This window comes from Limanda limanda, chromosome 12 (assembly GCF_963576545.1).
Source record: "Limanda limanda chromosome 12, fLimLim1.1, whole genome shotgun sequence".
Classification (NCBI taxonomy): Eukaryota; Metazoa; Chordata; class Actinopteri; order Pleuronectiformes; family Pleuronectidae; genus Limanda; species Limanda limanda.
Window position 1 is genome coordinate 13,905,583 of NC_083647.1, and position 14,142 is coordinate 13,919,724.

The following is a 14,142-nucleotide window of genomic DNA, read 5'->3' on the forward strand; positions in this document are numbered from 1 at the left end:
GTATATCGTCATCAGATTTGAATGTTTGGTTTTTACTTTAGTTATGTCTATATGTGATATATTGTAAGGTGTGCTTGGGTGTCTAGAAATGGCAAAAGATGAAATAGAATTTCTGATTAAATGAATGGTAATTAATAGCAAAAGGAAATGATTAAGAATCATAAGTAATAGCAAAAAACAACTAAGTAAAAGTACATTTTATAAGAATAATGAGTGGATTTGAGTCTGCAATGCACAAGTGTAAGTTTATAAACAAACATACTTTTTTACTTCACATTTTGTATCATTAATAGCAAACGAAAAGAAGACACAAGTAAGGAAAAGAACAATTTAGTAAAAGTACATTTTATAAGTAATGAGTGGATTTGAGTCTGCACAAATGTAAGTGAATAATAACTTAAACATACTTTTCTGCTTTTCAATATATTATTGTTAATAGCAAAAGAAATTACACGTAAGTAATGGGGGAAAACAATCAAAGGTATATTTTATAAGAGTAATGAGTGGATTCGAGTTTGCAATCCATAACTGTAAGTTAACTTTAAAATACTTTTTGTACTTTCAAATGTATTATTACTACGAGCAAAAGGAAAGATGAAAAAGACACACAAGTAATGGGAAAATAAACAATCAAGTAAAAGTACATTTATAAGAGTGATGAGTGGATTTGAGTTTGCAAGGTAATAACAACGAGAGAGAGAGAGAGAGAGAGAGAGAGAGAGAGAGAGAGAGAGAGAGAGAGAGAGAGAGAGAGAGAGAGAGAGAGAGAGAGAGAGAGAGAGAGAGAGAGAGAGAGAGAGAGAGAGAGAGAGAGAGAGAGAGAGAGAGAGAAACGTGTCCGGGCTGAGAGAGAGAGAGAGAGAGAGAGAGAGAGAGAGAGAGAGAGAGAGAGAGAGAGAGAGAGAGAGAGAAACGTGTCCGGGCTGAGAGAGAGAGAGAGAGAGAGAGAGAGAGAGAGAGAGAGAGAGAGAGAGAGAGAGAGAGAGAGAGAGAGAGAGACAAACGTGTCCGGGCTGAGAGAGAGAGAGAGAGAGAGAGAGAGAGAGAGAGAGAGAGAGAGAGATAAACGTGTCCGGGCTGCTCGGCCTCTGATTGGTCCGCGGCCTCCGCGCTGGGCCGGACCACCCTCCTCCGCTGAGTGCGCACTGGGAGAAGTCACCGAGTGGACGCAGCGGACTCCGGCTCCAGCGTGGACCTGCACCAGTTGTTTGTTTTTGTCAAATAAATTGAACACATGGCGGTGTAGCTGTGATTTGCGGCCACTTCCGGTTTTCCACTCGACATTTAAAAGCCGTCTTTTGCCGGAGAGCAGCGCGCCGCGGGTCCGTTAGCTGAGCCGAGGAGTTTGACTCTGTCACTTGTGATTCATGGACTCGACTCCAGCTGGACGCTTCTCTGCCAGGAGGCTCGTTCGAGGCTGACTTGGTTCATTCACCGTGCAGGTACGTCAGCCCCGAGCTTATAACGACGTTATAAACAACTCGAACCTGTTGATTCGCTCGTTTAACTCGAGCTACAAGTGAGCAGCACTAACTTCTGTCACGTTACTGTAAGTACAGTCGAGGGAAAGTGTAGACACAGACTATTTCATGTGCACTTTGCTGTTCAGCACTTTAGCTAGCTAACTGAATATTCAGGCTAATACACTCGTGTCTGTGTTTTTACTTAAACCTTCATTTTACTACAAAGACCCTCTAAATAGTCTTAACCCAGACCTGTGGCTGGTTACAGAGGGAAATCTACCACACATCCTGTAACGGAGCAAACTTAATGTCTATGAATTCAATCAAAATTTTTAGTTATTGTGTTTGTAATATGTACAATAAACCGTCTTCATTTGGGCTTAATTTTAAACCCTTTAGATTTTTTTCACAGTTCCAAAAGTGTCCCAGGAGTCTAGTTTGAGAACTATCTGAAAATCCGCCTACACACACAACTGTGTTTTTACTTAAACCAGGACTTTTTAATTTTCTTACAAAGACCCTTACAATAGTCTTAAAACCCCCAATGCAAAGTCCCAGACTGACCCCAGACCTGAGACTGAATACGGCTGGTTACTTTTTATGATTGAAATTTGAATTTATAGGTAATATTTTGGACTTCATTTTTGGCTTAATTTGAGAACCCTCTTCTTTTGTTTTTATAGTTCCCAAAGTGTCCCAGGAGTCTAGTTTGGGAACCACTAAGGTCAAATTTTAGGAAAAGAACTTTATCCAGCCGAAAAACTTACCAGTTTCTAATAAACAGCTTCATAAAATCTTTATAGACAATTATGATACTTATATAACATACTGTTACCAGTCAGGCATTTTGTAAGCAAGTATTAATTTGAAATGGCTCAAATATTCTCTCCTTCTCAAATTCTTCATCTATATTCTCGATGGATCGGACTTGCTCTATATTTCACCATGTTTCTTTCAGATACAGGGAGCATGAAGTTGTCTTTGCACAGCATGGACGTCCTGAAGATTGTGCTGTTCATCTTTGAGGCTGTTTTACTCACAGACTGCGCAAGAGGTGAGAGCTGCTTTACAAATTTCCTTTCTAATGGTGATTTAAGGTCTTGAACCTGGAAGGTGACACAAGACACCGAGTTTGTTACAAGTCATGTTGACTGGCTGGTTTCTTATGAGCATGAAGAAAGCCTCAGTTGCCTCCTGAAGTTTTCTCACTAAGAAGTAAGAGACGGAAAAGTAAAACTTAAAAAAAAAAAAATATCTCTAAACAGAGCCCAAAATCAACACGAGGAGGGGAATGAGAGAGGGCAAGCCTACCCCTACCCACAGTTTGTATGTGTTCCAGTCAATGGCTCCGTGTGTGTGTGTGTGTGTGAGAGAGAGAGAGAGAGAGAGAGAGAGAGAGAGAGAGAGAGAGAATGTGTGTGTGTGCGCATTCACTACAGCTAATCCAAACAAACATCATCCATCAGCTTCCCGGGGTGAAAGAACACAAGTCAGTGTTAGAGTCCAGCTCTCCTGCGACTGGCCAAGGAACTGCCTCAGATCAGCCTGTGTGTGTTCATGATCAAAACACTCCAGTGCAGAGTGGGGGACCTCAGTCTGACCACAAGTCACTGGACTGTTGATTGTTCCAGTGTCAGTACTTTGCCTTTTAAAGACAATTTGCAGTGAGCTTGTCAACGGGTCACGAATCACTGTCGAGGAGATTTCTCTGATTTCTCCCTTCATCACTGGCTACTGAACAGTGTCTGATGCAATCCGGTAGCACGAGTGAAAGGCCGAGGCAAAACTTGAAAACGACACTCGACTTTAATGAGAGAAATGTGAAAGCCAGACACATTTCCCCGAAAGACCTCGCACTGGCAAAACACGCAGGCTCCAGAGCACTACTCTCCAGCTCAGTGTGGAAGAGAATTCAAGTGGCGTCTGATTGGTACAATACCTGCATGTGGCCATACAGGCCTGAGGTGGAGGAGGCAAGAGGGTGGTGGTGGGGCAGGATGGTTGGCGGCGGTTTAGAGGGGGAGATAAGATCTGTGGGTCTGTAGACAATGCCTCATTCACAGCATGGCAGCCGTGCCTTCACGGCAAGACTAAACCAAAAGTAAACAAGACGTGAGGGCTAAATAAGATTAGACAAGCAATTTTGTATGTTTACAGATTAACAGATGTCAATGGAGGAGAAACCCGCAGGGGAATCTGATGGGACGATGGCGAGCGGAGGTCCGATGGCTCTGAACTGTTTTTTGTGTCAGACAGAAGGAAGAATTTACAGCCGGTTGTTCATAATTTCCCTGGAAGTGGTTGCAGATGTGCAGACAGACAGACACATCAACAGTAATATAGTCTGCATTGACAGTTAGATGGAGATGATTCTGAATGGTGTTTGACAATCTGTGAAGTGTAAACATCCCACAGTTCTCCCTCAGCAGAGGCAGTGATACAGTAAGCTCACTGTTACAGTCCAAACGCCAACGTTTGACTCTGACATCCTGTGAAATACTCAGGTTCTGACTCAAAACTGGTGCTTTTATAGAGAAGTGAAAGCCGGCGAGCTGTAAAAATGTTCCTGTTAAATTTAACAGTGAATGATGACATCTTGGACAAATGTAAATTACATTTTAAAGAGCAGAATTTCTTTGGTTTGTGTGTTTAAAGTGTGAGGTTACTGCTGTTATCTTAACACTTCAGACAATACAACTGAGAAAACAGTAAGTTTGGGTGAACGAATTTAAGCCTGTTGCTGTCAATCATCAGGCGACACCTGACCCAGGACCCCCTGCCCTCACACACACACATACACACACACACACACACACACACACACACACACACACACACACACACACACACATACACACACACACATGCAAACGACCCTCCCTCTCCTCACTACTACGAATTTGCGGCCAAGCAAGAATCGCTTTGTACGACCCCCCCACTTGGGACCCTACACTTCCTCCAGCCCAGCGACTTCTCTCCTCCCCCTCTGTTGCTCTGCCACCCCCAGCAGCTGGAGGAGGTGCTCACTGATGTGTCCCAGCAGAGACTCTAATGTGGTGACAGGCCTGGGGACCGCTGGGCTCCACTAGCCGAGGAATGCGGCAGCCTGGGCATATGGATCTCCAGAAATGCACCCTGGGAGAAACAGAGAGGCACCAGGTGTCTCTGTTATGCACCAGAACAATCGAACAATGAACGCACACAAATGCACACACTGAATGGTTGTGTTTTGATGCATTTTATAGAGGCATCCGAAACAACTCTGGAGACATCTGGTGAAGTTTAGAGCTCGCTGACTGCTCTGCAGCCCCGTTTGGAAAATATACATTTTATAAGAGAGTTACATCATGGTCTCATAATAAGAAGGTACGATGAGATAAACTGCAGGCCAAGGGCTCTTAAAATCACAAGGCCATTTGGCTCCTCAACAGTATTCCATTTCCTTAAACCATAATGAGGCTGGTTTCTCAGTAACCAAATGCCCCAAAGTCCTTGTATTTTTTAAATAGCTCCTGCATAGTAAGAAGGTGTAACAATGGGTTTCTGGCTCGTACGCCAAGCTAGTAAGACTGTGGCGAAGAAAGCTTGTCTTTACTGCTGAGTTGCGTATTTTTTAAAGCCCTCTCTCAACTCCCATTTTAATGCTCCTTTTAGATCTTCGGAATAAAATCAGGTTCGCGTTACATTTTGTTTTTTTGCCCACAATCAGCAGAACTCAAGGGAAGTCAAACATCCTTCAACTTCTGCCTCAACTCTAATCAGTGCGACTGTCCAACACCTCCAGCCTCCTGCGTTTATCAACCCAGACAGCCAGCACCCACTGCCACCCTTCTCACACATGTCCCCCTTCTTGTCCCCTGCTTCTCTTTGCGTTTCCTCCCATTTATTACCAGTGTAAAGCTGAAGGAAGTGAGTTAAGTTAATGTGCTGTCGTTAAAACAAGGCATGAGCTGACCTTTACTCCCACCCAGCCTTTCTGGGCTCTCCGAGGCCCCCGTGTACAGAGTCTGGGTCCATTGGTGGAGAACAATGGATGGATTATTACGTGTGGTGGTCCCCCAGCTTGGACAGGGCAGCAGTAATTTATTTTAAACACTCCTCATCCCTTCCAGCAGACGGGGGACTCGCTTAACTCAGGCGCTGGCCATTTAGAGGTGCGTGAGAAGAAGTTACGAGAGTGAATGAGCGCTCTTTCATGCGCCTGGATATATGTGTGCGTGTGTTTTATTAAGCAGGCTGAAATTACCCTGAGAAAAGTCGTGATAATGAGACATCCAAGGAGCATGGGGCAATTTGGAAAACCTCCGAGGTACACCAACCGCTATTCCACCTCCCTCCCCGCTGCACCAGGTGGAAATACTATTCCTCCTGCCATGATCCCTCTGTTTCGATCACGGAAATAATCTTACCACCACTACAGCAATCCATGTTCCCCATCTATCAGCACACACTGCCGACCCTGTCAGTTCCAGGAGGAAACATTCGGGGAGAGGAATGTGTCAGACTTCACCCCTCGCAGGGAAAGAAAGGAAAGGGCTGTAGCTGTGATAAGTAGTCATAATGGAGGTCAGTTGGTGTTTGCTTTAGCGGGGTCATATAATCCCTGTGAGCAACACTCCCCTCATTGACTGACTTTAATGGCCACTTCAATTAGCATTCATGTGTAATTTCAACAAGGCATTGTCCGCTCTCAGTATTCCTCACTCTCAGCTGTATGCTAATGCCCCGGGGCGCATGAGGAGAATTTCATTTTCCCCATTTGTTTAAATGTTTTTAAGTAAACCCCATTGAATCATAGGAGGGTCTCTGTGTGTACAATGCTGATTAGTTTGTTTGGGCAGTTGGCTCCGGGAGTGTTTTCAGACCACACACACTCTTCCTGCTGGCTGAATGGATTTGGGTTTGGTTAAATAGAATTCCTTTTGCTCCTGTTAACTTTCACGAAACCCATGGAGCAGTATACAAAGCCCACACGGGACGGGGGTCAGATTGTCACCATTCAAATAATAATCAACCTTTTTTACTCTTCCGTGGTTCGACTTCCCTCGATTTACCAGACATAAGCCGTTTTTTAGAGGTGAATCCTGGAAAAACTCAGAAAATTGGGTCCGCACGTTTTTTTCCTTTCACATATGAAGAACACAGCAGGAGATTTTGTGGTTCTCAACAACTTCTGGAACATTCAGGTGAGAGGTGGCATAGTAGAGCACACAGGAGGCAAGTCATTACGTTTAAATTCCACTGTGGAAATCACATCTTTTTGACGACATAAACAACATCACCTTCTACGTCTTCTACAAGTATTGCTCCTATTTTTAATCCTCGGATATTTGTTGCTTGTAAACATTTTTATTTCCCTGCTGTATTCTCACATGGGCTCTCTCTGACATTTTCTAGACATTTCACTAAGGCGCTGGGAGAAAAGCTGTTCCAGGAAATATCTGCAGAAACCTACCCAAACATTTGCATTCTCAAATACACGCCCTTTAAAAGATTACAGAAACCAACCAGAGTTCAGTGCTATATAGCAGCTATATTGATAAAGGATTTTTTTTAAAATTGGCATCTACTCTGTATTAAATAAGCGTCTGATTAATCTGGACACTGTTTAGACTCCACACTTCGGGCTGCTGTGTTACACCCTTGGCCAGAATGAGAGTGGCCCGAGCGACTGCAAGCGAGCCTGTAGGTGGGGGTGAGGGTCCGCCGTGCTGGAACCTTACAAGTGACCTTACAATAACATTTCAGCCCCACAGTGGGAAATGTTTGTCTTGCGCAACCCCAGTTTCAAAGCCTCCTTCATTTCTCCAGTCCCACTGTGTTTTCTCTTTTTCTTTCTTTCTTTGAGCAGCCAAGTCAAGAGAGAGACCCTCCTCCCTCCTCCTCCTCCCTCCTCCTCCTCTTCCTCCTCCTCCACTTGTTCGTTTTGTGCTCCACAGCTGTTCACTCAGTCACCTTAGAAAGTGAAATGATGAGAATCCAATTGCCTCTTTTTTCACCCCTCAACGGGAGAAGACGTTTTTGTTCAACTGGAGATTTTAACTTGTAGATTTATGATCCGGACCGTACAGCAGCAGCAGGCAGGGGGTGCAGAAACCAAAACTTACTCTCCTTTTCTTCTCCCTCCTCCTCTATATATTTCCTCTGGCACTAGCTTGTTGCATCTTCTCTCAGTACTGTTGAGGCCCCTTGTACAAAAACAGGAAACCACGTGCCAGGACAACCTTTTTGCCGTTTCCAAAAATATACAGTATCTGCAGTGTACTGTATTAACGTGATGGTGGCCCTCAGGATGTTCCTCGGACTGAGCAGGTTTTGACAAGTCCAGCCGTTGTCATTATGATGTTAGAGAATAAAAGGCTGATTTAAAGCATAGAAACATTATCTGGCCCATCTTGCTGTATGTGCTTGTTCGCTGTGCTTGCCGCAGCCTGCTTGAGTCTGTGCCGCTGTTGTCTCTCTCTCACATATCAGAATACCTAATCAGACAGGAAGGAGATACCTGTTGCCTATCTTTTCAGGATAAGGTTCCTCTCTCATTTTGTTATATCACTGTGCCATCAAGTCTCTCATTGTTGTTCCTCTGTTTATGATTTTAGGAAGCAGGCGGTTGTACGTCATCTATACAACCCGACACCAGACGCCTCGTTATGAAAGTCTTGTCCATCTTTGTTTTTCTGCTACCTCCTCCTCACACACACACACACACACACACACACACACACACACACACACACACACACACACACACACACACACACACACACACACACACTCACACACACACACACACACACACACACACACACACACACACACACACACACACACAGTGTTAACAAAAAGAGACCGCATTTGGCCCCCATGAGGTGTACTGGTCCAGTGAAGGTCAGTGTTTATGCTAAAAAAGGTCCCAAAGAGGTAACAAAAATTAGTATACACACACTCATACACACTGAGCCAGGCAATGGCTGTATAACGAGCTCTGAATGAGGCCTCGGCTGCTTTTGACACACACGCCCCCCGGACACTTCTTTCAGTTTCACCCCCACATCCTTTCAGTTCACCTCCGATGGGCTTGAATGAGACCCCACATGGCTTTGTGGCTTTTTCACTTCCACTTTGTTTTTCATTCTCCTTGCAAGCGACCCCAGAAATTCTCGGTGCATTGTCCCCATTGACTGATGTGATAAAGAGTCTGGTTGGAAGCAAGCGCTTGTTACAGGACGTCAAAACAGGAGTTTTCATTGCAAGCGTATTGGCTGTCATGATGGAATTTGTTTGCTCCTGTTGCCCACAGCAGCAGTCTCCCGAGGCTGGAAGCAGAGGTGAGGAGGCAAAGAGGCCCGGATTTCTCATTCAGGGGACCCATTGCTTCTGTAATGAATGGAAAAATGTGTCCCCGCTTTGACTCGAACAGTGGAATGGGACACGGGAGGAAAAATCATTTCAGGAGCAAAAAGTACAATTTGTCATATTTTATAGCAGGGCTACTACTATTCCAGACTGGAATTCTGCACCATGCAGTGAAACTGATTTGATTTCCTCATGCTCAGAGATGTGAGTTTGAGCCTTGGAACAGACCTCCAGCCTGGAGTTTAAGTCTTGGCAGATTGGGGCACTTCTCCATACAGTCATAGTTATTCTGTGCCTCGATTGTCAACTGGCTTAACTGGATCTGCTTTTTGTCGATGTTTAGATTAATGAATAGACTCCAGAGATGAGAGTGTTGGCTCGTTGGGTTGGCTGGTTTGATAGCTTGACACTTTGTTCCAGACTGAAATGTTTCAAAAAGCATGTGATGGGTTTCCATAAAATGTTACAGGGACATTCACAGTTTCCAGAAAATGTGTTGATCCTGTGACTTTTTACTGTAGCGCCACCGTGAGGTTAATATTTGTAGTTTGCAGTAAAATATCTTAAGAACTGTTGGATGGATTGCCATGGAATTTGCGGCAGGCCTTTATGATTCCAATGAGGATTCAATTTGAAAGTCTTAGCTGACTAATACTCTACCAGCTCGTAGTTTTCACTTCTTCAGTAAAAATATCTTTACATCTATCTAATAGATTTGTTGGCACCAAAATTAGTTTCCAGACCGTTCTATTTAGTTGATTCTACCACTTTTTTCCGACAGCAGGCTTGCATGTTTTAATTTACAGGGACATGTCTGACTAATAGAAAGTTGGTGCAGACATTCATATCCTCCACTGGGTGGATCTTACTGACTTGAGAGCATCTGACTTTTGCTCTCATGCAACCACACACAGGGCGATATTTTTTAAATTAAAATACTGTTTCCCACCAACAATTGGATGGCTTACCATGAATTATTTCATTGGGTTATTTTAGTTTAAAACATTCCAATTTAATTAGAATGTCAACAGGAGTTTTGACCTTGTATACATGATGTATTGCAGAGATAGCTACTGATGTCAGCTAGCCCTGACCTCTCCTGTCTTGTAAAACTACTTTATACCTCAAGTGGTCAAAGTGGTTCACTGTAGCGTTCAGTCCACTGCATCTTTCTTGTCTCTCGGACTGGGCAGATTGGTTCATGTTAATGTGAAAAGAGAACATACAGGCAGCTGGTGAACGTGGTGTGTGTTCATCTTTTTGTGAATTTTATTTCCACTGTACACAAACGCCAGATACGTTGTGTGTCCCAACCATATCTGGTGATGATTGATGTCGTTATTAGACAAATGTTAATGCAGCACTAATGTGTTGGTCCAGCATAACTGAGCCGCTCGTGGGACTGTACACTCTTACTCTTGTATATTCACATTCCCAGTGAAGTTGATGGTAAGAAATATGAAGAATCAGTAATGTAACAGAAATCCTTGCTGCAGGACATCTCCTCTGGTCGTCAGCCATCAGTCTTTGCACAGCTCACCTTGATAAAGGACCGAGTGGCTGTGTGTGGAGAGTTCATTAACAAAGAAAGAGAGCGTCAGACTGGCAGACAGACGAGGATAGAGGGCAGTGACCTTTGTACAGCCGAGTAGTAAGGTGAACTGGGAGAGCACTGAACAAATTGTCACTGTGAAAGGGCGAGTACCGCATTGTAATGACAAGCTCAACAGCTCCATGATGACAGATTGATTTCAGACAATATTCCTGGATTGTCAAGAGGCCCCATTGCTGTCAGTGAGAGCTTTGCCAGTTCCTCCCTCCCCTCCGTCCGTCTGTCTCGCCTCGCCTCTCCCCCCTTCTCCCCGCTCTGTCTCGTCTCTGTGTCACCCGCCTTTCTCTTCTCCTCACCCGCTCCTCTCCTTCGCCACTCCCGCCCGCCTGTTCCTCTGTGAATCGCTCCATTCTGCCCGAACACTCCTGCTACATCACAGTCTGTCATTGGCCCCCTCCTGAAAAGACCTTGTTGACAAAGGCGCTGGTGTAAAGCGCTTCCCAGTGTCATGGTGACTGGCTGCTCCTCAGACTGCACGCTGGTGTAGGGTTCCTCGAAGGACACTCAGCGCCATGCTCGGCCATCTTCATCCTCATCCTCATCATCATCGTCATCGTCATCGTCATCGTCATCATCATCATCACACAGATGTGACCACAACACACACAGGAGACACACACATTGGTCCGGTGGTGACAGCATGTCTGTCTCAAACGGTCTGTTTACTGCGTCTGTGCCTCTCTGCCAGTCAGAATAACATCAGGCCAACACTGAGCAAAGTGACTCGCCTCAGAAAGACATCTGCATCTCATTCAGCACCTCCAGGCTGGACTCCGACTGTGTCAATTGTACACAATGAGCAGATTGGAGTTAGTTTTTTCCCACCGCGGAATGCAGGAAGGTTGAAGAGGAGGAGGTAGCGTGCAGGGAGTGACAGGATGCACCTCACTGTTGACTGATGGAGGCCACGGAACAACAAAACAGAGGTTTTGTTATGAGGAGGAGGTAACAGCCTTTCGAGTTTATTGTCCGGCACCGTGCTGTGGAGCAGTGGTTTCCAGCTAATGGGACTTAGAGCCAATACTTTTCTATACCAAATAAAATGTATTTTAGATTCAAAATGGGCAAATACGAACGCTGGGATCAAGTGGTTGCTTGAATATATACTTAATTCTTTGATACATTTGTTTTTTATTAAAGAACACATTTCTTAAAAAGGAAAATGTTTGCATTGCTGTTGGTGTTACTCAACTCAATTTCACATTAGAAAATATTTCTTAGAGCAACAAAAGCAGTTTGTAGAGTAATCCTTAAAAAATGTTGGTACTGAAACTTGGATATCATTTCATCTCTCTTTCTCTCTCCCTGGCTTTCCTGTATTTGTATTCGGGAACCTTATCTCAGTTTATGGGGGATTATGAATATGATGCATGAGCAGTTCAACCACAGAGCAAGTTTTCTTTCTGAGATTGTTTCTGCTTATTTTTACAAGCCAAACTGTTAATGAGAGAATGCCAAGAGTCAGAAAGAGTTGACATCATTTTATGTAAAAGAACTGATTCATCGCGAACTGAAGGTATGAGACCAGTGGAGCAACAGTCCTACATTATACTAAAACTCAGCCGATTTGCCCTCTTTTGCCCACATGTAAAACCTGTAAACCTCTTTGTATATAGCTCTCTGTAATTATTGTTCTTGTAAGATAAAGTGAGGAATTCTAATAACGACACTGAAGAAGAAACTGCAGAGGATTAGTCACATCATAGCCGATATCAACCCCTTGATACGGGCAATATCTGCACCTAATTCCATCCAAGGTGTTGTATCAGAGCATCCTTAAAAGATCAATAATGTGGGTGTTTTCAACTTTCCTTTTCTGTTTGTCATCTCGAAAAACTTCAAACTAATTTAGGGGTATAAACCATGTTGTTAAATACGAACCGTGAATCATGGAATTTTTAGAGGCATATTCAAGGCAGGTGGGGGATCATAATGAGACATTTTGTTGTCTTAAATTGCTCTATCTGTTTGCGTTAATGAGTGTGTGCGAGAGAGAATAAAAAGACAATACACAGATGGTCCAGAGCAGCCAAACATGTGTGAGTATTCTCACAATGCTCCGATCAGTGCCAAGTGCTTTGGTCCATCTCCAAACATATCAGACTGACAGTAATAAACAGGTGCGTGTTGGTGCCCTGCTCTGTATTGCAGACAGAAAGGTCTGTTCGAGTGTGTGTCATATGGCCGAGGCTGAGCCTGGGCCAGGGAGTGGGGTGTGAGATTGTTGGGATTCCTGGTTACTGCCGCCTGGGCCCACCTAATCCCCCTTCACTCCCCCATGCAGCCCTCCTCTCCTTATGAGCTCTGTGTTAAAGGAGGCCTCTCTGCCATCTTAGCCTCTGCTCCCCGCCACTCTCTAAATCAACTCTCTTCTCTTTAACTCTCACCCTACTTCTCTCTCCTTGGCTTCAATTTCTTTCTCTCCCCTCCTCTGACCCCTCTTTCTGTGTCTCTGTCTCTGTCTGTCACTCTATCTGGCCTTTCTCTCTCCTCCGGGCCTCCCTCCTGGTGCCTCTTCCCTGATAAGTGGCCCTAAGCACACACTCAGCCCCTGTGTGTGCACCAGGCCTTAGCCTAATGGAGTGAGATAAAGCGACTAGAGTGCCACTCACTGTGTGCTCTTTATATGACAGGACCAGTGAATTACTGACTCTCAATCGCATGACAAGTTGCGCCTCTGAATTAGCACGTTTCTCCGAAAATTTGTCTTGTATTTATCTTTAAAAAGGATCGACAACAAATTGAATGAATATAAGCTTTAGATTGTCTCTATAGCTCCACTGCAAGAGATATTTTGGAAAAAGTGTTTTTCAGACCATATTTTTGTTGATCTTGACCTTCAGCTTGACCCTTGACCGATCAGCTCCCAGAGTTAATCATCTGGAGATACCACACCCCCAAGTAATAATCCCCCCAACCACACACACACACACACACACACACAGACAGAGGGGTGAAATCAATACACTGCTTGTTTGGCTATCTTTTAATAAATCCCACAAAAACACAAAAAACAACATATCTTAAACATATTTTTGTTCATATACTGTATATGATTAATTATTTCCCAAAACAGCTGAGCACTGTATAGTTTTAAGTGAATGCCCTTTTACCTGGATGTGTTGGTGACTTTTTTAAGATGAATAATCAGATACACATTTGATTTGCCAGCAGCAGGATGGGATGGTGCAGTAAACCAGTGCTTATGTTCAAGGTAATGGGGCATCATGTCGTGCAGTGTTGCTCAGTGATTTTCAGTATTTTTCAGACAGCAAATATTGAATATATAATAGTACAGTAAAGTTGTATCTTTCCCAGGGAGAAAAATACTCTTTGACAGGCACATTAATAAAAATATGAATAATAAACAAGTATTAAAACTACTTTCAAAAGAAAAGGCCCACTTTCTGTGCTGTGGTCGGGCAGGTAACACACTGGAAACGCAGACCATGAAGTGTTCCACTGCACCGTGTGTACAGTATCCAGTTATAAGACAAAACAGCCACTCAAAAACCGTTGTATGAAAGGCCTCTATTAATTCAGGTGAAGGACTTTCCATAAGGAAGACTCCATGCTTTTCCACTCTTGTAGACATATGGAAAAGTACAGACGCCTCATGCAGAGCCCTGAACCTGAATTAATAGAGGCCTTTCACATGATCAAAGTATATATTCTGTAATAAATCACACAAGGCAGGACTTCTCCCCGGAT

General features: G+C 44.0%; 1 protein-coding gene across 1 annotated transcript in view; it reads left to right on the forward strand.

Moving 5' to 3' along the window:
- Nucleotides 1-1,162: 1,162 nt before the first annotated feature.
- Nucleotides 1,163-14,142, forward strand: part of LOC133015587 (fibroblast growth factor receptor-like 1) — a 30,370-nt gene continuing 17,390 nt past the window's right edge. The window contains exons 1-2 of the mRNA XM_061082820.1: nucleotides 1,163-1,442; nucleotides 2,422-2,517. Of these exons, the coding sequence (XP_060938803.1) occupies nucleotides 2,433-2,517 (85 nt within the window). The 5' untranslated portion in view covers nucleotides 1,163-1,442; nucleotides 2,422-2,432. The remainder of the gene's footprint in view (nucleotides 1,443-2,421; nucleotides 2,518-14,142) is intronic.